The following is a 26591-nucleotide window of genomic DNA, read 5'->3' as shown; positions in this document are numbered from 1 at the left end:
AAACACTACTTCAACTGCATTACTTTCATCACTGCCATTTGAAAGCTCATTAATAAATTTGATCTAGCTAGATTTATTCATATATGTACTGCCTTGCCTTAATAAATCTATTTTCCTCCAGGTGACTATTATCTTGTCCTGCATCAATGTTTCTGAATAAGCTTTCTCACTACAGAGGTTAAACTAACTGGCCTGTGGTTGCTAGCTCTATCGTTACTGCCTTTTTTGAACCATTCTCCACTTCTCTGGCACCACCTTTGCAGCCAGCCCACATTATAAGATTGCAGCCAGTGCCTTCAGGCTTTTCTTCCTTCCTTCCCTCAGAAAACAGGATGTATCCATATTTTCCTGGCGACCTACCTATTTTAAGTTCAGGCGATTTTTCGAATACCACCACACCATCAATTGTTAACTGATTGATCAATTGTCTCAATTTTCTTCACCTTTATTATTGCTTTGGAAGTGCCCTCTTCCTTGAAGGTAGAAAAAAGTACTTTTTATTGCATTATGACTGCCCTTAGCATCCACATGCAAGTTCTCATTTTTGATGACAATAGATCCCACTTATTTCTTATTCTTTTACTAGAGCACTCTTGAATTCCCATTTATGTTGGCTGCTAATCTTTTCTTCTATGCTTTCTTTACCTCTCGCTTTAGTTTTCACACTCTCCATTTCTTCAGTAATCAAGCTGGTTCCCGCCGGTATTTACAACGAAACACCTGCCGCAAGCAGCCATTTTTGCTTTATCTTCCTCTTTCATCATTCATGTTCACATTCCCTTTGCCCTTCCAGAACTGATCTATCGTTGTGCACAGCACTGCATATGTATTAGCATTGACCACCCCTCTACAACTCCCCAACCTACTCTAGAGAGGCAACTTGACCTGACAGAGGCTTATCATTTTAGCAGACTATTTCATCACATTCATCATGCCTACAATTCAACTGTATAAGTAACTTAATATAATTTCATTCCTGATCATCCCTGCAGATTGACTGGCCGGATCGCTGGACAAACACTGCCTTTAGTGCTCACCTCTGTTGCTGATGCGCACAATCCTGGAAAATAGTTTACAAAGATCAAATGTTCTGCTGTGGGGCAGGCAGATGTGGGGAACAGCTGGGAGCCAATTCATCATTGAGAAAATCAGCTGTTCAAGGCTGCTAATCTTCCTGCCAAGTCATCATTGGAGAACACAGAAGCTAGAGGAATCCTCATACAACAAGCACTGGAAGACAGTCTAATTTTAATCCTGTTGGAAATTAAAGAACAGTGGGACATTGGCATTCTCTAGTCACTGGAGATGTTTTTCCAACACTTAATCTGTTCTGTGTCACAAGCCTGTGCCACATTCAACTGGATCACAGCTGATGTATACCCATCCCCATCTATCTGTCTTTCATCCCTCCCTCTCAATGTTTATTGATCTTCAAAGTTGTTCGTTGCAGTCTGGAAAAAATCATAATCCCGGCCTCCAAAGCCTTTTGGAGGAAGAGAACTCCAAATATCCATGGTCCTTTTATTAAGGCTTGCTTCACAAATATAGTTTTAGATGGGCCGGCCCACAGTTTAAAATTTCAGGGCAGACATACGTAACCCTATGTCATTGAACAACATTCCTGTGAATGTACTTTAATGTCAATGTAATGTCTCTGATTTTTTGCATCCAGTTTCAGCTCTTTGACATCCAAATAATTAATCATCTTCAGTTATGATTTACTTAAAAATATCCAATAGCAGTTTACCTGCTATTCTGTTCCCACAGAATGACAACCTCTGATGTGAATAAAGTAGTCTACAGCCTCTTACACTCCATCCAGTGGTGGACAAGTGCAGTTTTCAAATGCTTCAACAGGGAATGTGCAATATATGCACATAGATGAACAATAATTTAAAATTTAAATATGCGGTTGAATAATGTTCATACATTTTAATTATAGATGCTATAAGAGAATCAAGAGATTCATCTTAGTTCCCCTAAGAGACAGAGATCAAGAACGTCCATCAGTTAGCGTGAAAATGTTTTCAAATATATCTACCCGAGAGAGATGTGGAGGCTCTGTTGCTGAGTATATACAAGACAAAGGTTGGAGATTAAGGGAATCAAGGTACAAGAGGTCAGTGCACGAGAGCAGTACTGAGGTAAAAGATCAAGACCTCACTGAATGGATAAGCAGCACAAGGGGTCAAATAGCCAATTCCTGGTATTCCCTGAGCCCCCTTAGTGCATAAAGTATTTAACACATCAACCTGAACATGAAAATTTTATAACCTCAACTGAAACATTATCATGTAAGTCTTTTTTAATATTAATATTTGAACAGAAAGCAAATGAACGAACACCATACTTTTTCACCTCCAAAACAATTCATTAACCTTCCTCCAATACATCTGCAGCAGCATGTTTCCAAAGTCTGTTTCTAACATTAACATTGTACTTAATGAGCATAAATAATACTCTGTGCCCAAATGTTTCCATTATTCTGCTTGTTTTTTTTGTGCAAATCACCAGCTTTTATAGATCAGTTTTTAAATAACTATTAAATAAATCCATGTTTCCAAATGTTGTTAGTTATTCCCATTATTCGAGTAGTGCAAGATTGCAAAGGCTAGTTAATTTTTGGCAAGAAAAAAAAATGCATGCAAGACACCAAACTCTCTCGACTCTGGAGCCATCTGCAGGATGTACAATGCAGTTTTATTCTCTAACTTAGAAATCTTTCTCCCTCTCATGCTCACACTCATGCACACTCTCTCGTACATACACATCACCACATTATTTTTGTGTAAGCAAGTCATAATGGGTAATTGCCCAAATTCCAGGTAACTCATGTGAGAATATTGATTTCTTGATTTCTAGCCTGTATAAAGGCAGGCGTCAGTAAGCCAGATGTTAGTTCAAGTTTATGTATGAGAGGGGTTCACCGACGGGCTGAGTCAGAGCCGAGAGAGACAGAGACAGCAGAGGGGGGAGAGAGGGCACGCGTGCTGTAAAACTGGACCCCGTGCATACCAAGACAAGTATTATTTTTATCCTCCCTTGCCAATAAAGGTGATTTGCAACTAAACAGACGAGTGAGCCTTTTTCTGTTCTATTAGTCAGATCCTTGAACTTATTCCCTTGTAACACAAGCCTATCAGAGTTGGCGATTAAGGACATGAGAATGATGCATAAATTGAAGGTGTGGTGTCAGCTTTTTTGGATGGGTAATAACAAAAAGATAAGCACTTTGATTAACTATAGCACAAGCCAGCCAAACAGTGTGAAGAGAGGATATCTAACCACTAAATGGCTGAGCTCACACCACAGTTGAAACTCCAAGGCTTTGTGATGAAAGACATATTTAGGCAGCATGAAGGCCTCAGGGAAACTGGGTTATATTACTTGCTTGTCATTTAATGTAATGCTGTAGAACAGCTGTATAATTCAGCACAGTTATTAGTCATATATATTACTATTTGGAACGTGGTCATGTCCAAACCACATGCAAGTTATTATCGAAGGATGAACAAGCTTATGTTGCATCAATAACAGCAAAAAGAAAATCTAAATGGACAATAGACAATAGGTGCAGGAGTAGGCCATTCGGCCCTTCGAGCCAGCACCACCATTCAATGTGATCATGGCTGATCATCCACAATCAGTTCCTGCCTTCTCCCCATATCCCTTAGACTATCTTTAAGAGCTCTGTTTAGCTCTCTCTTGAAAGCATCCAGACAGCCAGCCTCCACCGCCCTCTGAGGCAGAGAATTCCAGACTCACAACTCTCTGTGTGAAAATGTTTTTCCTCATCTCTGTTCTAAATGGCTTACCCCTTATTCTTAAACTGTGGGCCTTGGTTCTGGACTCCACCAACATCGGCAACATGTTTCCTGCCTATAGCGTGTTCAAACCCTTAATAATCTTATATGTTTCAATAAGATTCCCTCTCATCCTTCTAAACTCCAGAGTATACAAGCCCAGCCGCTCCATTCTATCAACATATGACAGTCCCACCATCCAAGGAATTAACCTGGTGAACCTACGCTGCACTCCCTCAATAGCAAGAATGTCCTTCCTCAAATTGCGAGACCAAAACTGCACACAATACTCCAGGTGTGGTCTCACTAGGGTCCTGTACAACTGCAGAAGGACCCTTTTGCTCCTATACTCAACTCCTCTTGTTATGAAGGCCAACATGCCATTTGCTTTCTTCACTGCCTGCTGTACCTGCATGCTTACTTTAATTGACAGATGAACAAGGACCCCCAGGCAGGTGAGGCAGCATTTATGGAGCAAAGGAAATAGGCAACGTTTCGGGTCGAGATCCTTCTTCAGACTGATGAGAGGGTGAGGGCACGGGAAGAAGAAAGGAAGAAGCTGAGACAGTGGGCTGAGGGAGAGCTGAGAAGGGGAAGAGAAAGCAGGGACTACCTGAAATTGGAGAAGTCAATGTTCATACCGTTGGGGTGCAGACTGCCCAAGCGAAATATGAGGTGCTGCTCCTCCAATTTACGGTGGTCCTCACTCTGGCCATGGAAGAGGCCCAGGACAGAAAGGTCGGATTCGGAATGCGAGGGAGAGTTGAAGTGCCACCGGGAGAACAGGTGGGTTAATGCGAACCGAGCGGAGGTGTTGGGCAAAGCGATCGCTAAGCCTACGCATGGTCTCACGGATGTAGAGCAGCTGACATCCAGAACAGCAGATGCAATAGATGAGGTTGGAGGAGGTGCAGGTGAACCTCTGCCACACTTGGAAAGACTGCTTAGGTCCTTGAAGGAAGGCACGGGTTATTGATTGGGGACGACCAGACATGATCACAATGCATGGCTCGAAGGACCGAATGGCCTTCTCCTGCACCTATTTTCTACGTTTCTATGAGTCAAGGGGGGAGGTAAAGCGACAAGTGTAGCATTTCCTGCGGTTGCAAAGGAAAGTACCAGGAGAAGGGGTCGTTTGGGTGGGAAGGGACGAATTGACCAAGGAGTTACGGAGGGAACAGTCTCTGCGGAAAGCAGACAGGGGAGGAGATGGGAAGATGTGGCCAGTGCATGGATCCCGTTGGAGGTGACGAAAATGTTGGAGGATTATTTGTTGTATGTGACGGCTGGTAGGGTGGAAGGTGAGGACAAGGGGGACTCTGCCCTTGTTACAAGTTGGGGGAATGAGGACATCTCCGATGCCCTGGTGTGGAACACCTCATCCTGGGTGCAGATGCGGCGTAGACGGAGGAATTGGGAGTAGTGGATGGAGTCCTTACAAGAAGCAGGGTGGGAAGAAGTGTAGTCCAGATAGCCATGGGAGTCAGTGGGTTTATAGTGGATGTCGGTCAGTAGTCTATCACCTGCGATGGAGATAGTGAGATCTATAAATGGTGCAAATGCAAAATCTATATATGATGGGTCTCTAAGTTGCTCACAAAGAGGTGGTTTTTCAATACAGTACCTAAATGAAAATGTCATTATCACTTGTAACTGATGGTGCATCAGTAATGTTAGGACAAAGTGCAGGGGCTGCAAAACTATTTCTTGATGATTTCCCTAATGCAACTGTTTGGCACTGTGCCAGTCACAGGCTTGAACTCAGTGTAGGTGATGCTATAAATGAAGTTGCAGGTTTGAATCAATTTCAGATATTTTGTGATGAATTGTATTCCTTATATCATAGGACTCCTAAGAATCAGGATGAGTTAACTGCATGCGCTGAGGCTCTTCACTGTCAACTGTTGAAAATTGGTTGTGTTTTCAGTGTGAGATGGGTTGCTTCGTCTTACTGAACAGTAAAGGCAATGTGGCAGTCTTATAAGGCTATTTGGGAGCATATAAGCTGTGATGCTTCAAGATCTAGTGCAGAGAGCAAAGTACTAGGGGCTGAAAAAAGTATTAAAATCATCAGCTTTTTCAATAATTTGGGCTTGTTGATGGACAGTTTGCTAGAGTTGTCTGAACTGTTACTTGAACTGCAGAACCAAAATTGTACACTTAGTAAAGCACATGAGGAAATTAAACGAACTATCAAGATTCTTGTATGTCAAATAGAGAAGCCAGGAAAATGTTATACTCAAGTGGAGAAAGCTACAAGCCAGATGATATTTAATGGAATAAATTTGAGAGCTGATAAATAAAGTACCTACTATACATAGACAACAGTTTTTGGGCTGCTTGAATCTACAACAGCTTCCAACGATAAATGTAAAAAGTTAATTAACCAGTCGAAATATTTATATATTAACAATATTCCAGAAGATTCACTTTTTACCTTTGAGAATAATAATGTAGAAGAAATTGCAGAACAATTTGGCTTAAATGGTCGGCTTTGTATCAGAGCCTTCAGAGAATTCAAGGAATCTAAAGGGAAGGTAGTTTCTGCAGATTTTCAGCAGCTGCTAACGGCTGAAAATACAATTCCGGTATCAACAGCAAAATGTGAAAGAAACTTCAGTGGCATAAATTTCTGCATGTCACCACAACGTGCAAGACTTCAAACTGATCATCTCTCAATTCTTCTATTTATTAAGTTGGTGGGACCTCCTCTGTCAAAATTCAACCCCGAAGAATATGCGAGGACATGGCTTCTTAGTGGCAGAAGGCATGTTGTAGAAACGGCATGCAGACGAAAGAGGTGACAGAAAAAAATGGAGATTATATACCATTATGGAACATTTTGTAACGTAAACCGGAGTGTATTTCACTTAATTGTTGCGTTTGTTCATTAATAAATAAGTAGAAATTCAGAACTGTAGATTGTACTTTCATTTATATATTGGCTGCTCATCGTACGTATATACTACATATAGCTAGATTTGTAAAGTTGTAAACTGTACACTTATTATTGGCTGATCATTGTATGTATATAGTACATATAGCAAGATATGCAAAGTTGTAAACTGTACACTATTATTTTTCTCAATAAATTTACGAATAATCTGGAAAAAAAAATATTTTACCAAAACATATATTTGTTATACCTCTCTTTATTTGACTGAATTACTGATACAATGTGTATGTAATCATTATACCCAGTGCATATAGGCTCAAAATGGACCTGAAATTTACCATGTTACAAAAAAATTATCACGGGTGGCTTATAGCGTCTTTGGAGGGGGAAGGGGAGAAATGCGTGCAAATCCAGGTGGAGAACAGCATGATTGGAACTGTCCATGCCATTTTCCCAAAGATCAAAAGCAAACGGAAGATAATCATTAATGCAATCTAACAAGGACAAAACTTTTGCATGACTTGCACATGAAAATATTACAAACGGGCTATACAATGTTTTCACAGGCAACTTTGTTTTAAAGCATGCAGAGTCATCTGCTGTACATTTGATGTACAGCAGCAAAATTGAAAGCTTCAAATTTTGATAAGCTTTTATTAGTTAACTGCAATTTTCTCGGGATTCTATGGAGGTAGGTAGAAATGGTAGCAAAGTGGATGCACGAGTATTTCTGACCACAACCAGCACTACAGAGTCATTGACTATTTGACTGTAATTGACTATTTTTCAAGAAAATTATTTTTTCACCTTGCATCATTCTTTTGTGATACAAACTAAAACTATGTAAAATGTGTAAAGTACTGAAAGCACCATTTGGACAGGTACATGGATAGGAAAGGTTCAGAGAGACTTGGGCCAATGGGACTAGTTCAGGGTCAGCATTAATTACCACAAAGAACATGTTTCTTTGCTGCATAACTCTCTGAGGCGCTATACCATTTGTATATGGCTACATAACCACAGCCTAGCTGTTGATCTCTTCCATTCTAATAGCAGTTTAATCTTAAGTGCCTGAGGACACTTGTGCCAGCTTGGATTAATATCTCACCATATGCGAGTTGCAATATTGAATGTTTAATAGTATTCTACATCAACATTAAAGAACTAAAAAAGGCAGCAAATGGTAAGAGGCACATCTACAACAATAAGTGGCAGGAATCTCAAAATCCGCAAGAAGATAGAAGTAAGGTGAACTCAGCTTTGTTTGAACACACAGCGTTGACTGAAACTGCAGAGTATGTTACGCAGTTTAAGTGATAAATCAAGATAGGCGAGGTTAGTGTCGAGCAAATAAAATGACTTTGGTACTTAGAATGTATAACTGGAGGCAGATCAGCCTCACCACAGCTTACATTTAGATCAGGCCTCCGTGAGTTGAAAAAGTTGTGTGAAGCAATGAAAAGATTCTATGGTGCGTTTGTAAAAGTTAGTGTTATTGAAGACATGCCAAATTTTCTTAGACTTCTGAGAACGTAGACTGACTGGTGTATTTCTTGCTTAAATCGTCAATCAGGTTAGATCTGGAAAAAAAATTATTGGTTATATTTTCATCTAGGAACATGAAGATCTCAAGCACCTCAACTTCAGCACTATTGATCTCGACTGGGGCATTTATTCCACCCCACTTCCTGAAGTCAATGACTAGCTCCTTGGTTTTTCTGACATTAGGGAGAGGTTGTTATCTTTAAACCAAGCTATTAAGTTCTCTATTTTTTCTGCGTGTTCTGTCTCATCATTGTTTGAAGTCCAGCCAACTTCAGCATCAAATGAAAACTTGCAAGGGGAGTTAGAACAGAATTTGGCCGCGCAGTCATAAGTGTATGAGGAGTATAGTAAAAGGCTGCGAATGCAGCCTTGAGGGGCATGATAATTATGAGGTGTTGATAATTATCATGAAGGATGGTTACTAGTTTTTGTCTACAAAACAGGAAGTCAAGGATTAGAATAATGGTGTAGAGGGTAAAGCTATAGTCAATAAACAGGACTCTGACACAGTTGTCCTTGTTATCTGCATGTTCCAGGATGAGTGCAAGGCCAGGGAGATGGCACCCGCCATGGATCTGATGCAGAAGTAGGCATTGCAATGGATCTAGGCTGCATGGGAGGTTAGAAATGGTGTGTGCCATGGCCAGCCTCTCAAAGCACTTAATGATGATGGATATCAGAGCCATGGGATGGTAGTCATGAAGGCACGCTATCTTGTTTTTCCTTGGCACCAGAATGATCGTGGGCTTCTTAAAACAGTTGGGAAACACAATCGGCATAGGGAGAGGTAATGATGTCTGCGAACACTTGCTTGCTGTTCCAAGGTTCTGAGGATACTCTTGGTGGGGGGGGGGGGGCTCTAACTTCAAGATAGAAGGTACAAAACAAGTGGTATTTCAGCCCCAATGTTCTCCTGACCTCAACTGTAAACCTAACATGGTCTTGAGGAACATGGTTCACTTTGATAAATAGCATGTTGTAAAAGGAAATAAAGCCTTACAAAATCTAATAGTGTAATATTCCAAATGCAAGAATGCGATTTATATGAATAAGACCGGCTTGTAGAGCACATTTTTTAGCTGTGGTCGAGAAGCTGACTTCTCCTTTACAATTCACCAACACTATGACCTGACAATTTCTGAAATCACCAGCTGCTGATATCAATATATGGGGCAAGAATGAATTTTCTGTGAGGCTCGATAAAGAAGCTGTAGGCAAGAGTGCAAAGTATTAAATTATGAAAGACATGAGGATTTATCTGGAAGTTAGACAAAAATGCTGGAGAAACTCAGCGAGCGAGGCAGCATCTATGGAGCGAAGGAAATAGGCAACGTTTCGGGCCAAAACCCTTCTTCAGATTTGTCATATCGCTGCTAAAAATCGCCAACTGTTTTCTGAATTGTCTTTGGAGATCGGAGCTGAACTTGCTCATCTCTGAGCAAGTTTCCTTTCCCCTCAACCAAAAGATGGGTTTCTGTGGATTTGAGTTAGTTCATAACAATACTAAACATTCACATTCAATCTTCTCTGAACCCTTGACCTGTTCCACCCTGGTCATTTCTTCTTCTCCCCGTTCCATCGGGCAGACAGATTCAGAAACTTGAAAGTGCGCACCGTCAGATTTAGGAACAGCTGCTTTGGACATTGTACATTGTCTCAGGAACTGCTGTGCTACAATGCTAAGAATGATATTATGCATTTTGTATCTTTCCCTTTGCTTTGCCCGTTGTACAGGAGTTTGGCTCGATTGTAGTTATGTATAGTTTATTCAGATTCGACTGCACCACATGCAAATCAAAGCTTTTCACTGTACCTCGGAGTATGTTGCAATAATTAACCTGAACCCTCATGATCTCTCAGCTATTACAAATCAGAATATTGTAAAGAAGGGCCATGTTGTACATCTTCCTGCCTTGGAAATATATTGGCAATCCCTCATTGTCACTGTGTCCAACATTGTGGGAGCATCTTCACCACATGGATTGTACCTCTTCAAGGCAATAGCTCATCACCACTTCAAAGGCGAGTATGACAACAGTTGGATCCCAAAAACTAATAGTCATGAATAAAATAAATCTAATGTTGGAAAAATAATTCTCTTTTGCTTCTTTCAATGTTAATTTTCCCTGACAAAAATTATTGCTTACTTATACAATTGCATTCCTACAAATATTACAATAACAGTTTTATTGCAAGACAGGTTATTTCTATATTGTATATGGAGACAATTGAGGTCATCTTAATTATTGCTATTACTCGTAACAACATGGTAACAAGATTGTTTTGCTACAAAATTTAATCTGCACGGCCACAAAAAGGTTTAAATTAAAATATGTACCAACATTGGCCATTATTTTCTCCATTGCTCCAGTGAAACAATGCATTATGCAACATTTCTCAAAGTGAGCAATTAAAAAGTACCTTCTGGAGGCTCTTCTCTAAGATAAGGTGGAATATCTTCCTGAGTATTGTCTGCCACGTCTCCCATGCTTTCAGTTATTTGAGCTTGTTTCTCTGGTCCCTGTATAAAATAACATATAAATTGTATCGTTATTAATACATAGATGTTTATCAGCATGAACAACAAATAAAAAGGCTCTTCTTTCCTTACATTCCACATTCAGATTAGTTTATTTTGAGGAAAAGTCAAAGCTTATCCAAATTAGTATTGGAAGAACTCTTAAATGACTGCAAAAGATTTGGGCCTCACACACGACACGTGCATGTTTGAGTAAACTGCACTGCCCGAAATACAAAAACTTATTTTCATCACCATGAGCAAACAAAACTCCCAGGATTTCTCACTGTATTGAAGATTAGCATGTAATTGCATGTTCTGCTGAAGTACTTTATAGGTTTACGTAGTTAGAACGACATTTTTTTTTTAAGTGCAAAATATTAATTACTTTTTATATATGCAGTTTACCCTACTTTTTAAGTCCAAATTCTTAGGTATACTTTTGATTACAAATTGTGTCTCTGGAGACTTCCAGCATAAGCACTGCAGTTTGCAACATCCCTCCAAGATGCTGCGAAGATTGTCACTGACTATCCTTTATTTTCCTTTATTCATCTGGTACTATTTTATTTCCACTTTGAAATGAATGTCAGATTAATAATAATAATAATAAATTTTATTTATGGGCGCCTTTCAAGAGTCTCAAGGACACCTTACAAAAATTGAGCAGGTAGAGGAAAAACATGTAAGGGGAATGAAATAAATAGTAGACATGACTAGTACACAAAGTAAAGACAGAATTCAATACAAAACACAGTATGAGGCAATTAATGCACAGATGAAAAGGGACGGGACGTGCGACTAAGGATAGGCAGAGGTGAAGAGATGGGTCTTGAGGCGGGACTGGAAGATGGTGAGCGACACGGAATTGCGGATCAGTTGGGGGAGGGAGTTCCAGAGCCTGGGAGCTGCTCTGGAGAAGGCTCTGTCCCAAAAACTGCGGAGGTTGGACTTGTGGATGGAGAGGAGACCGGCTGATGTGGATCTGAGGGACCGTGAGGGTTGGTAGGGGGAGAGGAGGTCAATGAGATATGGGGGGGCCAGATGGTGGAGGGCTTTGAAGGTGAGGATCAGGATTTTGTAGGTGATCCGGTGGGAGATGGGAAGCCAGTGAAGTTGTTTGAGGACTGGAGTGATGTGATGCCAGGATTTGGTATGGGTGATGAGTCGGGCGGCTGCGTTCTGTACCAGTTGGAGTCGGTTGATGTAGGTGGAGCTGATGCCAAGGAGAAGTGAGTTGCAATAGTCCAGTCGGGAGGAGATGAAGGCATGGATGAGTCTTTCAGCAGCGGGCGGTGTGAGAGAGGGTCTGAGTTTGGCGATGTTGCGGAGATGAAAGAAGGAGGTTTTAATGACATGGCGGATGTGAGGCTCAAGGGAGAGGGTGGAATCAAAGATCACGCCAAGGTTGCGGGCCTGGGGAGATGGGGAGACAGTGGTGCCGTCGATGGTGAGGTGGGGTTATTGATTTTGCTGAGTGTGGCTTTGGAGCCTATGAGGAGGAATTCTGTCTTATCGCTGTTGAGTTTGAGGAAATTATGTTGCATCCAGGTTTTTATAGCTGACAAACAGGAGTTGATATGGGAGAGGGGGGGGTTGTGGGGGGATTTGGTGCCAAGGTAGATCTAGGTGTCATCAGCGTAACAGTGGAAGTCCAGATTGAAATGGCGGAGTATCTGACCAAGGGGGAGGATGTAGATGATGAAGAGGAGGGGGCCGAGTACGGAGCCTTGGGGAACGCCTTGAGTGACTGCGGTTGTAGCAGAGGTGTGGTTGTGGAGAGAGATGAATTGGGATCTGTTGGAAAGGTAGGAACGGAGCCAGCTGAGTGCAGAGCCTTCAATGCCGAGGTCTTTGAGTCTGGTGAGCAGGATGTTATGGTTCACTGTATCGAAGGCTGCGCTCAGGTCGAGGAGGATGAGGATGTTGAGGGAACCAGTGTCAGCAGAGGTGAGGAGGCCGTTGAGGACTTTGAGGAGAGCAGTTTCTGTGCTATGGAGGGGGCGAAAGCCAGATTGGAGGGGTTCAAGTAGGTTATACGCAAGGAGGCGGGAATGAAGTTGCGACGCAATGATACGCTCCAGGGTTTTTGAAAGAAAGGGGAGGTTTGAGATTGGGCGGTAGTTAATGAGAGAGGAGGGATCAAGACCAGGTTTCTTTAAGATTGGTGTAACGGCAGCAGTTTTGAAAGCGCAGGGGACAATTCCTTGGGACAATGAGGAGTTGAAGAGATTAGTGAGGTAGGGGCAGAGAACGGGGTGGCAGGACTTCAACAGGGGAGTGGGGAGAGGGTCGAGGGAGCAGGTAGTGGGTTTGGAAGAGCTGATGAGTTTGGAGATTTCAATAGGGGTGACCAGGTCAAACTGGGAGAGGAAGCAGTGTGGAGGAGGGATAAGGAGGTCAGTGGAGATGTTGAAAGGAGGGGCCTTGGTAGGTGGTGGAGTAGATGCTGGGGAGTCGGGTACAGGGGATAAAGATTGATAGATGGTGCTGATTTTATCAGCGAAAAAGTGGAGGAATGAGTTGCAGAGAGCCGGAGTAGAGGTAGGGAGAGTGTTGGCTCGAGGCTTGAGGAGGTTGCCCACTGTGGAGAAGAGGGTTCTGTGGTTTAGGCAGGGATCGGTGAATATGGAGGAGAGGTAGGCAGATTTTGCAGCAATGAGAGCATCTTTGTAGTCAGTGAGGTGGAGTTTGTAAGCTTCAAGGTGGACTGTGAGAGATGATTTCTTTGTAAGTCGTTCGAGTTGGCGACCAGTCTGTTTCAGTTTACGATTAGGTACTGATCAGACAAAGATTGCATCTAAGCATCATTATAGGAAATATCCTTCAGCTCAAAAATGCTAGGCAAAAATATATGACACTCAAACCTACATCCCATAAGAAGCAGCCATCATAGAATTTTTGAATACTTAGCAAACTAGCCAAATCCTCCAATTCCTCATAAACATTTATGAACCTTATCAAATTTGCAAGTTTACCTGAAGAATTTGCAAACAAGGGCCAATTTACGGCATGAGGCTGGACAACTCTTTCAATGGGCATGATAAGCCAAATGGCCTTCTTTAGCATCATAAATTCTCTATAATTCTATGCCTGGCATGTGCCATCAGAGTAGGCAAGGTAGGCACTGCCTACACTGACTAAAATTATAAAATAGTAATTATTAAATAAAAATAGTAAAGGCATGGGAGAATTATGCCTACATAAGAGATCGATCTCGTAGGTAGGCATAATTCTCCGCGCCTTTCATCCGCAGTACTTGCAACACGCGAAAGAAAGTGTGTGCAGCTCACGTGCGGTCGTCGCTGCTTCAAGCCGTCAATTTCAAGGGGAGCTGAAGGCAGCTGAAATTCTGCCTTTGCAGTACTGCGCATGCGCAGCGCAAGTTTCTTGGTGGGGGTTTTTCAAACATGGATTGCCATTATCTTAAGAGTATCTTAGGAAACAAAGAGAGAAGATTGGAGTTTGTGTAAGTAAATTGTTTGGTGCTATATGTTTTTAAATACCATATTTCCTGGCAATGAAGACACCATTTTTTACCCAAAAATAAGGCACGAAAATTTACATGTGTCTTGGAAGCCGGAGTTGGAAGGTTGTTAGCCAAGAAAGATAGACTTGGCTACCCCTCAGTACAGCAACATCAAGAACAAAAAGGACAGCGCCGTGGGGGGGGCGGGAAGAGTTCCTTTCACAGCATGTGGAGAATCTGGCCCAGGGTAAAGTTGCGGGGAGGGCAGGAGCGTTGAGAAGAAGGGAGTCGTGGATCATGCCAGCAACTCACTTGCCGCGACGCTCTGGGCGCGGAGCCACCGCATTGCGGCCTGGGGGAGAAGTGGCTCGGGTGGCTGTGAGCGGCCGCCGGGACCGGCCACCACCTCAGCTCCATCTGCCGGCCCCCGCTCACCTCTGGCAGTGCTCTCCGTCTGAAAACCTCTCCTGCTACTCGACGGCCTAACTCATGTTAGCCGCTTCCCGCAAATCCTTAAATTCCGACAGCGCGATCAAGGGACCAATTAAGGTTACTCGGCTGTCGGAATTTAAGGATTTGCGGGAAGCGGCTGACATGAGCAAAGCCGGCGAGCAGCAGGTGAGAGATGTTCAGACGGAGAGCACTGCCAGAGGTGAGAGGGCCAGCACAAGACACTGCGGCAGCAGTAAGTGAGTTACTAGCATGTTCCCCAACCCCCTCCTTCTCAATGCTCCTGCCCTCCCCGCAAACTTGCCCCTGGCCAGACTCCCCACACTCTGTGAAAGGAACTCTCGTCCCAATTGGTCCCTTGAACTAGTATTTTCATTCAATAAGATCACAACTGATTAAACTTGTCCCGGTGTGCTCCCGTTTTCCCCACCATCTCTCCACCTGCCGTCACACTCCACCCCCCCCACCCGTTCAGTAATGAAGCAGATTTGGATGCCTTGAGCAAATTGCTTTCTTTATTTTTATTTTTTTGAGCATGAGAAATTCTATGTCCCACCAGCCTTCTTTCAAATTGTAGCAACTCAAAATGGGGATGCATCTTCATTGCCGAGAAATACGGTACTTTATTAAGAGATTTGGCTTTTGAAGACTTTATAAAAGTCGACTGACAGCTTACTGAGAGAACAATTTGCGCATGCACTGTTTAAGATTTTTTTAAAGCCGACTGACTGCCTACCCTGAGTAATTACTCATGGCACGTGCCTGTTCTATACACTGCAGAGGCCAAGGGAAGTTAAACCTAAAACAGTCACAAATAACTGTCTGGCTTCAATATAAACAAAAACATGAAGTCATTTGTAAACATCTGTCATATTAGATATGGTGCATGTTCCTTGCACACTTTTTGCAGCCATCACCTGAAGGGCTGCCAGGGTGGTGGAAATTTCTGTCACCTGTCACATCTTCTCATCCCCACCCCAGACCACTCCCTCCGCAACTCCTTGGTTCACTCACCCCTCCCCACCAAACCCGCCCTCTAGGTTGTTACCCTTGCAACCACATCCGTAGTTTCTTGAGTCCATTTAGCTGCATGCTTATGTCCTCTATGGTCCATAATAATTCATGGGAGTTCGGTGTTATGCACCTGGCCAGCACCAAAAGCGTCCAAGATCCTCGAGGAGGTCTTACAGGGAGACACGCTGGCACCCTTTCTCTTCGTCATTGTCCTTGATTATGCCGTGAGGCAGACGCTCAAGGAACATGAGGACCTCGGTTTCACAATCACCCCAAGGCGTTCGAGAAGAATCGGGCCAGTCAACTTGACAGACATCGACTTCGCTGATGACATCGTCCTGCTGTCAGATCAGACTAGGGAGGCACAGGAGCTGCTCAGCAGGGTCGAGACGCAGTGCGGGAAAGTGGGCCTCCACCTCAATGCCAAGAAGACGGAGTACATGGCGTACAACATTGGTGACCATGAGCCTCTCAAGACCAGTGGCTGTGCATCTCTCAAGAAAGTGGAGGACTTCAGGTACCTGGGAGCGAGGATGCAGAGCTCAGAGAATGACATCAAGGTCCGGAAAGCGCTCGCATGTAAGCCCTCAATAACATGGGGAAAATCTGGACGTCTCGGATGTCTAAGGATCTCAAACTGAGATTCTTCCATGCAACTGTAGAGACCATATTATTGTACGGGTGTGAGGCATGGACTCTCACTCGAGCACTGCCCAAGTCTCTCGATGATACCTACACCCGAATGCTCAGTAAAGTTCAATATGTCAGTTGGAGGGACCACATCACAACGCCCTGCTCTATGGAGAGAATCCACCTCTGACCAAGAAGATCAGGTCGAGAAGGATGAGGCTTGCTGGTCACTGCCACCACCAACCAGACATGCCAGCAAACAAAGTTGTTCTGTGGAAACCTACTGACCTGACCTAGGTTGGCCAATCACGACGATGCTGAAGACGTTGATGAAAGACACATGTGTAGAGACAAAAGAGGAGTTTGCCAGCTGCATGGAGGACAGAGATGTGTGGTGCGTCCATCACCGTGCCCGTCGGAAACCAGCACCACTGCGTCGCTAATGTTTTCAATGATAATGATGATGATGAGCACCAAACGGCCATTTCCTGCTCTTGAGAATCTGGTGAATGTCTTTCTTGAACAGCAGCAGCTCATACAGCAATATTCCCTTAATAGTAAGGCAGGTTGTTCCAGAAGTTTGAACCAGCGATGAAGGAAAAATAATACACTTCCAAATTAGGATTGTGTGTGACACAGCAGCTTTTGTAGTAGCAGCCAATGATTCCTCTGCAGCACCCTGACGAGATGTGCAAGACAATAAACTCTCTTGAATTGGGTAGTTGGGGATGGCATCAAACAGGAAATTAGAAATGCGTGCAACAAAGGTAAAACAGTTATAATGGGTGACTTCAATCTACATATAGATTGGGTGAATCAAATTGGCAAGGGTGCTGAGGAAGAGGATGTTTTGTAATGTATGCAGGATAGTTTTCTAAACCAACATGTAGAGGAACCAACGAGAGAGCAGGCTATTCTAGATTGGGTATTGAGTAATGAGGAAGGGTTAGTTAGCAGTCTTGTTGTGCGTGGCCCCTTGGGCAAGAGTGACCATAATATGGTTGAGTTCTTCATTAGAGTGACATTGTTAATTCAGAAACAAGGGTCCTGAACTTAAAGAAAGGTAACTTTGAGGGTATGAGACGTGAATTGGCCAAGATAGACTGGCAATTGATTCTTAATGGGTTGACAGTGGATATGCAATGGAAGGCATTTAAAGACTGCATGGATGAACTACAACAATTGTTCATCCCAGTTTGGCAAAAAAATAAATCAGGGAAGGTAGTGCATCCGTGGATAACAAGGGAAATCAGGGATAGTATCAAAACAAAAGATGATGCGTACAAATTAGCCAGAAAAAGCATCCTACCAGAGGACTGGGAGAAATTCAGAGTCCAGCAGAGGAGGACAACGGGCTTAATTAGGAAAGGGAAAATAGATTATGAAAGAAAACTGGCGGGGAACATAAAAACTGACTGCAAAAGCTTTTATAGATATGTGAAGAGAAAAAGATTAGTTAAAACAAATGTAGGTCCCTTGCAGTCAGAAACAGGTGAATTGATCATGGGGAACAAGGACATGGCAGACCAATTGAATAACTACTTTGGTTCTGTTTTCACTAAGGAAGACATAAATAATCTGCCGGAAATAGCAGGGGACCGGGGGTCAAATGAGATGGAGGAACTGAGTGAAATCCAGGTTAGCCGGGGAGTGGTGTTAGGTAAATTGAATGGATTAAAGGCCGATAAATCCCCAGGGCCAGATAGGCTGCATCCCAGAGTACTTAAGGAAGTAGCCCCAGAAATAGTGGATGCATTAGTGATAATTTTTCAAAACTCTTTGGAGGGTAGCTAATGTAACCCCACTTTTTAAAAAGGGAGGGAGAGGGAAAACGGGGAATTACAGACCAGTTAGTCTAACATCGGTAGTGGGGAAACTGCTAGAATCAGTTATTAAAGATGGGATAGCAGCACATTTGGAAAGTGGTGAAATCATTGGACAAAGTCAGCATGGATTTATGAAAGGTAAATCATGTCTGACGAATCTTATAGAATTTTTCGAGGATGTAACTGGTAGAGTGGATAAGGGAGAACCAGTGGATGTGTTATATCTGGACTTTCAGAAGGCTTTCGACAAGGTCCCACATAAGAGATTAGTATACAAACTTAAAGCACACGGTATTGGGGGTTCAGTATTGATGTGGATAGAGAACTGACTGGCAGACAGGAAGCAAAGAGTAGGAGTAAACAGGTCCTTTTCACAATGGCAGGCAGTGACTAGTGGGGTACCGCAAGGCTCAGTGCTGGGACCCCAGCTATTTACGATATATATTAATGATTTGGACGAGGGAATTGAATGCAACATCTCCAAATTTGCGGATGACACGAAGCTGGGGGGCAGTGTTAGCTGTGTGGAGGATGCTAGGAGGCTGCAAGGTGACTTGGATAGGCTGGGTGAGTGGGTAAATGCATGGCAGATGCAGTATAATGTGGATAAATGTGAGGTTATCCACTTTGGTGGCAAAAACAGGAAAGTAGACTATTATCTGAATGGTGGCCGATTAGGAAAGGGGGAGATGCAACGAGACCTGGGTGTCATGGTACACCAGTCATTAAAAGTAGGCATGCAGGTGCAGCAGGCAGTGAAGAAGGCAAATGGTATGTTAGCATTCATAGCAAAAGGATTTGAGTATAGGAGCAGGGAGGTTCTACTGCAGTTGTACAGGGTCTTGGTGAGACCACACCTGGAGTATTGCGTCCAGTTTTGGTCTCCTAATCTGAGGAAGGACATTCTTGCCATAGAGGGAGTACAGAGAAGGTTCACCAGACTGATTCCTGGGATGTCAGGACTTTCATATGTAGAAAGACTGGATAGACTCGGTTTGTACTCGCTAGAATTTAGAAGATTGAGGGGGGACCTTATAGAAACTTACAAAATTCTTATGGGGTTGGACAGGCTAGATGCAGGAAGATTGTTCCCGATGTTGGGGAAGTCCAGAACAAGGGGTCACAGTTTAAGGATAAGGGGGAAATCTTTTAGGACCAAGATGAGGAAAATATTTTTCACACAGAGAGTGGTGAATCTCTGGAATTCTCTGCCACAGAAGGTAGTTGAGGCCAGTTTGTTGGCTATATTTAAGAGAGATGTGGCCCTTGTGGCTAAAGGGATCAGGTGGTATGGAGAGAAGGCAGGTACAGGATACCGAGTTGGATGATCAGCCATGATCATATTGAATGGCAGTGCAGGCTCGAAGGGCCGAATGGCCTACTCCTGCACCTATTTTCTATGTTTCTATGTTTCTATGAATCTTGAAGGTATTTCTGATGCGGTTCAGCTAGTAGGATGTCTCCATAAACTGGAGAACATTGCACTTCTTCTGCCAGCAATAAAAGGCATAATTAAACCCCAACAGCACAACTTGCTAAAATATCGTAACCTGCCTTTAAATAATGAATGGAATTAGAACATGGTCATGAGACTCATGACTCAGAAAATCATCATTGGTTTCAAACAAAATTAATTTGAGGTTTAATATCATTTTGTTTGTCCATTTTTGAAACATACAAGTAGTTCTGCCATAATGTTATGATTGTGTTCCCAACAAACCCTGCTTTATTGAAAATCGCATTATACAACAAATTGTGTCAATGGGGAGAGGGCTTTAGGGGCAAGAGAATTTCAGACTTGTAACAACCAAATTATTTCTCCCACAGGATAAGATCTTTTAAGCAGTGATAAATGTATTTTTGTTACAGCAAGGTAAGTATCTAAAGACTGTTATTTGATAGAGTAACTTTGCATAAATGTTAATAGAAGCAATTGCTTGTCAATGTCTACTCACTTTGATTGAGAAGCCTGCATTCTTAAGAGACAATGGAGTCCGATTACTGCAGAGCGGTTACCTGGAACCAGTGTTCTTTTACTTAGACTTTTCTTTTAGAGATAGTTTTTATTTCTGCATATCAATTTCCAAGTAATTTTGGCGTGGTTCTCCAGTTCCCAATCAAAATTGCATTATAACCAATTCATAACATAATGTTCCTTAGTTAATCAGTAGTGTTATATCCGATAAGCACGCATTATATCAGAACTACCTGTGCCGCTTAAATTGCTGAAAGTACTCATGAATAAAAATGGTTGAGGTTATGCAACTACAACATATTTCCTAAAATGTATTGACCTTAGGAACAGAGCTTCAGGTAATCAAATATTAAGTATTACAGTTGTTGATATATTTAATTTTTGAAAAATTATCTGTGTCTATTGTGTTTAAGGGACTGTAAAGCTGCTGAAAGTAAGAACGTCATTGTTCTGTTGTCGGTACATATGACAATTCAACAGTCTGGACTCTTGAGTATCATGCCTGTTGTGAGTATGCTCATCCTGTTTTTCCAAATATCAATGTTGCATAAAATATATCAAAACCCATGGTGCCAGTACCTTTTCCTGTTAAATTAAATGCAGTTAGGTTGTGAGTATCACCCTTAGCAGCAACCAGAAAATCTTCATTCCAACACAGCTGGTGCCCGTGCTACTTTTAGGAACAGTTTTTGATGTTTAAATCATTGGACAGAAGTTGTAATGTTGCTCAAGGTTAGCTTTTACATTCTCCATCCTTTGGGCAGATGAATTGAAGTCACAGCTTGAAATTCAAGCTCTTTCACAGATGTAACAGCCACAAAGTATTGTGTGACCTTCTTCTGGACCACAATAAACCTACAGCTAAACACAAATTGCTGGAGTAATTCAGAGGGTCAGGCAACATTGTGGAGGGAATGGACAACTAACATTTTGGGTCAGGACACCAATTCAAGACCCACCACTCCCAACCAAAATACCATCTGTCCATTCCCTCCACAGATGCTGCCTAACCTACTACAGCACTCTGCGTTTTGTTCCAGATTCCAGCATCTACATTTTCTTGTGTCTACATAATTCTAGTTTCCTGCTTCCCCATTAGGTAGTGTACACATTGCATAACTAGCACAAAAACTCTTTTATTGATAAACCGTATCGGTCCTTGACACTAGTAATATCAACAAAGAGAATGGATTAGATATAGGAGTTGTACTGCTTGGAAAATGGTTTATGTTACAAAATGGAAGAGTTAAGAAAATTGAGTCAATGTAAAAAATAACATCAACTTCAACCTTACTGAATGGTGAAATTGGATTGATGGACTATTTGGCCAATTTTCCTCCTATTTCTTATGTTCTTACAAAGCATTTTGGTAATAAGTTGATACTGGAGGATTACATTTATTGATGTTAACAATCAAATATTAATACACAAAGATTTCACCATCATTGACTGAAATTTGCACATACCACTGGCATTGATTATTCCAAGACTGAGATGCTTGGTATTTTTTAACTTGGCATTGCGACAAACATCTTATGGAGCAAATCTTCTTTGTAATGCACCTGCAAGTCAAATATTCTTCACTATTCTTTCAATAACATTTATAAACAGCTAGCTGGTGTTTCACTCTGTAGTTGGAAAGTTTTGTCACTTTTTATACTTATTTCATTATCCAAGAAAGCTTCCAATTTTGAACCTGAATCCAAAGTCTAATGGAGCGTCAAGGCTTTCTCCTGTAGGATTGGACAATTCATGGATATATTCCTTTCTTATAAGGTGAATTGCCCTGACCGATCATAACATACTAATGAAATGTTTTCTGCAACAATGGCCTTTTGAAAGTTAGGACATTGTCTCAGTAATTGTAAGTGTTTTTAAACCACGATTCTAACAAAACATACATTTATTCGAGTTTGGCTTGGTATATAATTCTACAGAATTTAATTATGCTTCTTAAAATCTTCATCATATTAGTTGAAGCACATTACAATTAATTTTATTTGAATGTTAACTGCTTTTGAGATAGATAAAAACAATGTCCTTTCATAAATCTCATCTTGCATTGCAGTGATATCAGGATATTTGACAAAAATCATGAATGTTGCAAACAGTGTAAACATATTACTCCAAGTCAGTTCCTCCCTCCACAGATGCATGCTGACCTGCTGTGCACCATCATTGCTTAGTTTTGCTTAGTCTTTGCAGGATTTTACTTTTTGTCAATAAATATTGGGTGTCTATAACATTTCACTATTTGAAATATATCTGCAGAGATATTTCATTTCAATCTCCAAAAAGTGCTCAATGTTCATGTTATAATAGCAGAATTAGGCCATTTAGCCCATCAACTATACTATTTAATCGTGGCTGATCTATCTTTCCCTCTCAACCCCAATAAAGCGGCACATAAAAGGTCACTATACAAGATAATAGCCTATGGGGCTTGGAGGTTAAATAAACAGCATGGATAAGAGAGGCTAACTAAGAGAAATCGTAGTCTGGAAAAATAGGTCCTGTTCAGATTGATAATCAGTCATTCATGGGGCACCACAGTGATCAGCGCAGGTGCCTCAACTATTTCTATACTGAACTGTTGATTTGTATAAAAGGGCCAAATGTACTGTGGCCAAATTTGATGATGATGTAAATTTACAAAATAAAACAGAAAGTGCTGGAGTACCTCAGCCAGTCAGACAGCATCTCTGGAGTACATGGATAGGTAATATTTTGGGCCTTCTTCAGTCTGGTCGAGAGGAAGGAGGAAGAAACCAGGATGCGAGAAGGAGCAGGATAAAGCCTGGTAAGTGATCGTGGGGAGGGTTTGATTGGCAGAATGTTAGCCAAAGACCATGGATGGAAAGACAGAAGGTGTAAGACAAAAGGATTGAGGAATTGGGGATCAGGCGCTAGTACTGGTGGGGGACGGGAGAGGGGAAGGGGGTGGCGGAAAGAAGGAGGAGGGGGTAGGTATCTAAAATTGGAGAATTTAATTCATAGCATTGGGTAGGTAGTCAGCTACCCAAGCAAAATATGACGGAGCGGAGCCATGGACATCTGCACAGGCCCAATTTACCTGCCTTTTTGTCAATTCAAAAATGCGGTACAAGATAACAGCGTTTAGGGATTGGAGGTTATATATTGGCATGGATAGGGACTAGCTAGCTAAGAGAAATCGTAGTCTGGAATAATTGGTCAATTCATGGGGTGCCACAGTAATCAGTGCTGGGGCCACAACTATTTTTACACTGAACTGTTCATTTAGAAGAAAGGGTCAAATATACTGTAGTCAAATTTGATGATGGAACAAAGATAGGCAGGTTAGGAGACAGAGAGCCTGCGACTAAACACAGATAAGTTAAATGAGTAGAAGATAATGCATAATGTAGAAGATGCAAGGTTATCCATTTCAAAATAAGAAAATAGAAAATTATATAACTAACTGGGACTACAACATATTACGGAATGGAATCTGAAGATCAAATACATGAAAGGTTAGCAAGCAGGTAGAACTAGTAGTTAGGAAAGCTAATGAAATATTGCTTCTACTGCAAGGTATCCAGAGTATAAACATCAGAGGTTTCGATGTAATTTTACAGAGCGTTGGTGAGATTAAACCAGGTCTCAATAATCACGGAAGGACACGCTTCCACGGGGCATGGATACAGGCCCTTTGGCCCAACTCATCCATGCTGAGCATGATGCCCAATCTAAGCTAGTCTCTTTTACCTGTATTTGGTCCATCCCCCTCTAAATCTTTCTTATCAATGATCCTGTCCAAATCCTGTCTAAATGCCATTTTTGTACCTGCTTCAATTTCCTCCTTTGGCATGAGGAAAAGTTGAACAAGTTGTTATGTATTGTGTAGAGGAAGACTGACATGGTAGATGCTGAGAAGATGTTTTTCCTGTTGAGTGTTACTGGAACTAGGAAGCATAGCTTCAACGAACACCAATTTAAGACAGAGATGAGGAAGTTTCTTCTCTTGGAGGGTTGTGACTTTTTGGAATTCTCTGGACCTGAGAGCTGTAAGGGCAGAGACTTTTAATATATTCAAAGTAGAGATTGACAAGAGAATGAAACTACTTGATTGGTGTGACTTGTGGGGACAAATCAGGACATTGCGAAGACTGCATCTCATTGAATGGCAAAAGGGACTTGGAATGATTGGCCTCAACCTGTCCCTGTACTAACTTACCTTCTCACAGAACCAAGATGTTTTACTTTCAGATTTGCCATCAATAATAAACCAATACATTTTAACATGAACAACCTTGTTGCTTTCATGGAGATACATTAAAAGTGCAGAGGATGGAATGTGAAGCCAAACTCAAAGTGGTGGGGGAAGTCTGGCAGCATCTGTGGAGGGGGATGGGCAGAGGATGTTTGTCTGACCCACTAAGTTTCTCCAGAGCTTGGTGTTATGCTTGGGATCTGTCATGTCCAACTGAGGAGCAGGACAGGGCTGATCTGAGAAGAGCAGGGTCGGGCAGGGCTGATAAGAGCAGGGTCGGGCAGGGCTGAGAAGGGCAAGGTAGGGCAAGTCTAGGCAATGATGAGCTGGGCAGGGTCGAGAAGGGCAGGACAGGGCAAGGCCGGACAGGGCTGGACAGGGCCGGACTGAGGTGGGGTGAGCTAAAACAGAGGCTAGGTGGGTAGGGCTGAGGACAGAGTGGACTGGAGCTGGGCCGGACAGGGGGAAGAAGGGCATCTACGGCAAGGCGGGTCATCCTCAGTACCGCAGTGCGGGGAGGGGAGAACCCACCTCCACAACACTCTCGTGTAGGAAAAATCTGCAGATGCTGGTTTTAATCGAAGGTAGACACAAAATGCTGGAGTATCTCAGCGGGACAGGCAACATCTCTGGAGAGAAGGAATGGGTGACGTTTGGGGGGGTCGAGACCCTTCATCAGACCCGAAACGCCACCCATTCCTTCTCTCCAGCCCCGCAGAGTTACTCCAGCATTGTGTGTCTATCCACAACACTCTCCCCTGGACGTGTAGAGCGGCCGGACCGTGAGGTGAGGTGAGGTGAGATGGGGGAGGGTGGTGGTCAAGGTCGGCGGGTGTTAGCGGCGGGGACCAAGCGATGCTGAGGCCTACCCGCAGCGGCCGGGCCCCGACCCCCCGGGCCGGGACAAGGGGGGGGGGGGGGAGACGGTGATGGGGGAAGGAGGAGGGGGGGGTGGATGGATTGTCCTGCTCTTCCCTCCGTCTCTCACCCTCATACCTTCATGGTGGTGTTGGTGGTGCCGGGCCCCCGCCCGCCCGCTCCCCTCAGCTCCGTCCCGCCGCCTCACTGACCAGCCGGCGACAAGCGACGCCACGCGAGCGGCCTCAGCACGAACCGTCGCCGCGAGCGAGCGAGCAAGCAAGCGAGCGCGTCACCGCCACCAAGCGCGCCCGGACTACCAACAACACGGTGGTGCACGCGCTCTTCTCTAACCCCCCGGGTGCACGCGCACAGCTTCACCCATCAGTCCCAGGCGCGTGCGCGCGACCCCGGTTCACCCTCCAGTCCCATGCACGCGCTCCTCTACCTCCTCCTGCGCGTGGACTGGTCCTGGTCCTGGTCCCGCTCCCCAACCTCGCGCACGCTCTCCAAATGGGTTCTGGGGAGAAGGCAGGAGAATGGTGTTTGAGAGGAAAAGAAAGATCAGCCATGATTGAATGGCGGAGTAGACTTGATGGGCCGAGTGGCCTAATTCTTCAACTGGAACTTATGAAACTCTTTCTACCATCCCTTGTGCAGACACATTCGAATCACCCTCTCCATCATCTACTAGCAATGTTACAAAATTTTGAGATTTTAAAAATCAAGTCTGTAATTTATCCCATCAGATAAAGCATAAAAATAAGTTTAATTTGACATCTAATTCACTTTCATATCTCAAGTATTTAAAAAGTTATGGCCATTTTCATACTCGGAAATGAGCATCTTGTTCCCTATTGATTTTCTATGGACATAACAAAAAAGCTGTGATCGTGAACAGTCAAAAGCCCATAACTTTCTTAAAAATTAAGAGAACTGAATGAAATTTTCAGTTATCATAGATTGAAGCATTCTGAAACAAATATAAAATAATCTTACTTGGATGACCTGAAATTAAAGCATATAATTAGTTAGTTACCTAATTGTAGCTAATTTCAGACTTCAATTACTAGATCTAAACATCTATCCATTTCTTAATAAATGATTAACATTTTTAAATAGCCTAAATGTCCAAATAATATTCACAAATAATTCACAATAAAACATGATTTTTAAATCTCATTTACATTAATTTATAGGCCAAATGGAAGGAATTCAGTGTTCAATTGCTGTAAATAAATGCCCATTTAAATCAGCTTTCCAGTGGGTCCCTGTGGAGCGCGCTGGTTTAGAACGTTCACATTGCGGTAGATTTGTGCCTCAAATGCCGAGAAAAATACTGCGCGATATAATGGGCCCAAATTGAGCTACTCGCA

The 26591-nt window shown here is 42.7% G+C and overlaps 1 protein-coding gene across 1 annotated transcript in view; it reads right to left on the bottom strand.

Moving 5' to 3' along the window:
- Positions 1-25533, bottom strand: part of LOC116984557 (transmembrane protein 263-like) — a 127455-nt gene extending 101922 nt beyond the window's left edge. The window contains exons 1-2 of the mRNA XM_033038747.1: positions 25354-25533; positions 10666-10765 (exon numbers count right to left, since the gene is read on the bottom strand). Of these exons, the coding sequence (XP_032894638.1) occupies positions 10666-10765; positions 25354-25359 (106 nt within the window). The 5' untranslated portion in view covers positions 25360-25533. The remainder of the gene's footprint in view (positions 1-10665; positions 10766-25353) is intronic.
- Between the last annotated feature and the right edge of the window lie 1058 nt (positions 25534-26591).

The sequence above is a fragment of the Amblyraja radiata genome, chromosome 20, assembly GCF_010909765.2.
Source record: "Amblyraja radiata isolate CabotCenter1 chromosome 20, sAmbRad1.1.pri, whole genome shotgun sequence".
NCBI lineage: Eukaryota > Metazoa > Chordata > Chondrichthyes > Rajiformes > Rajidae > Amblyraja > Amblyraja radiata.
Note: the sequence above shows the minus strand (reverse complement) of the source record. Positions and strands in the feature narration are given on the sequence as shown.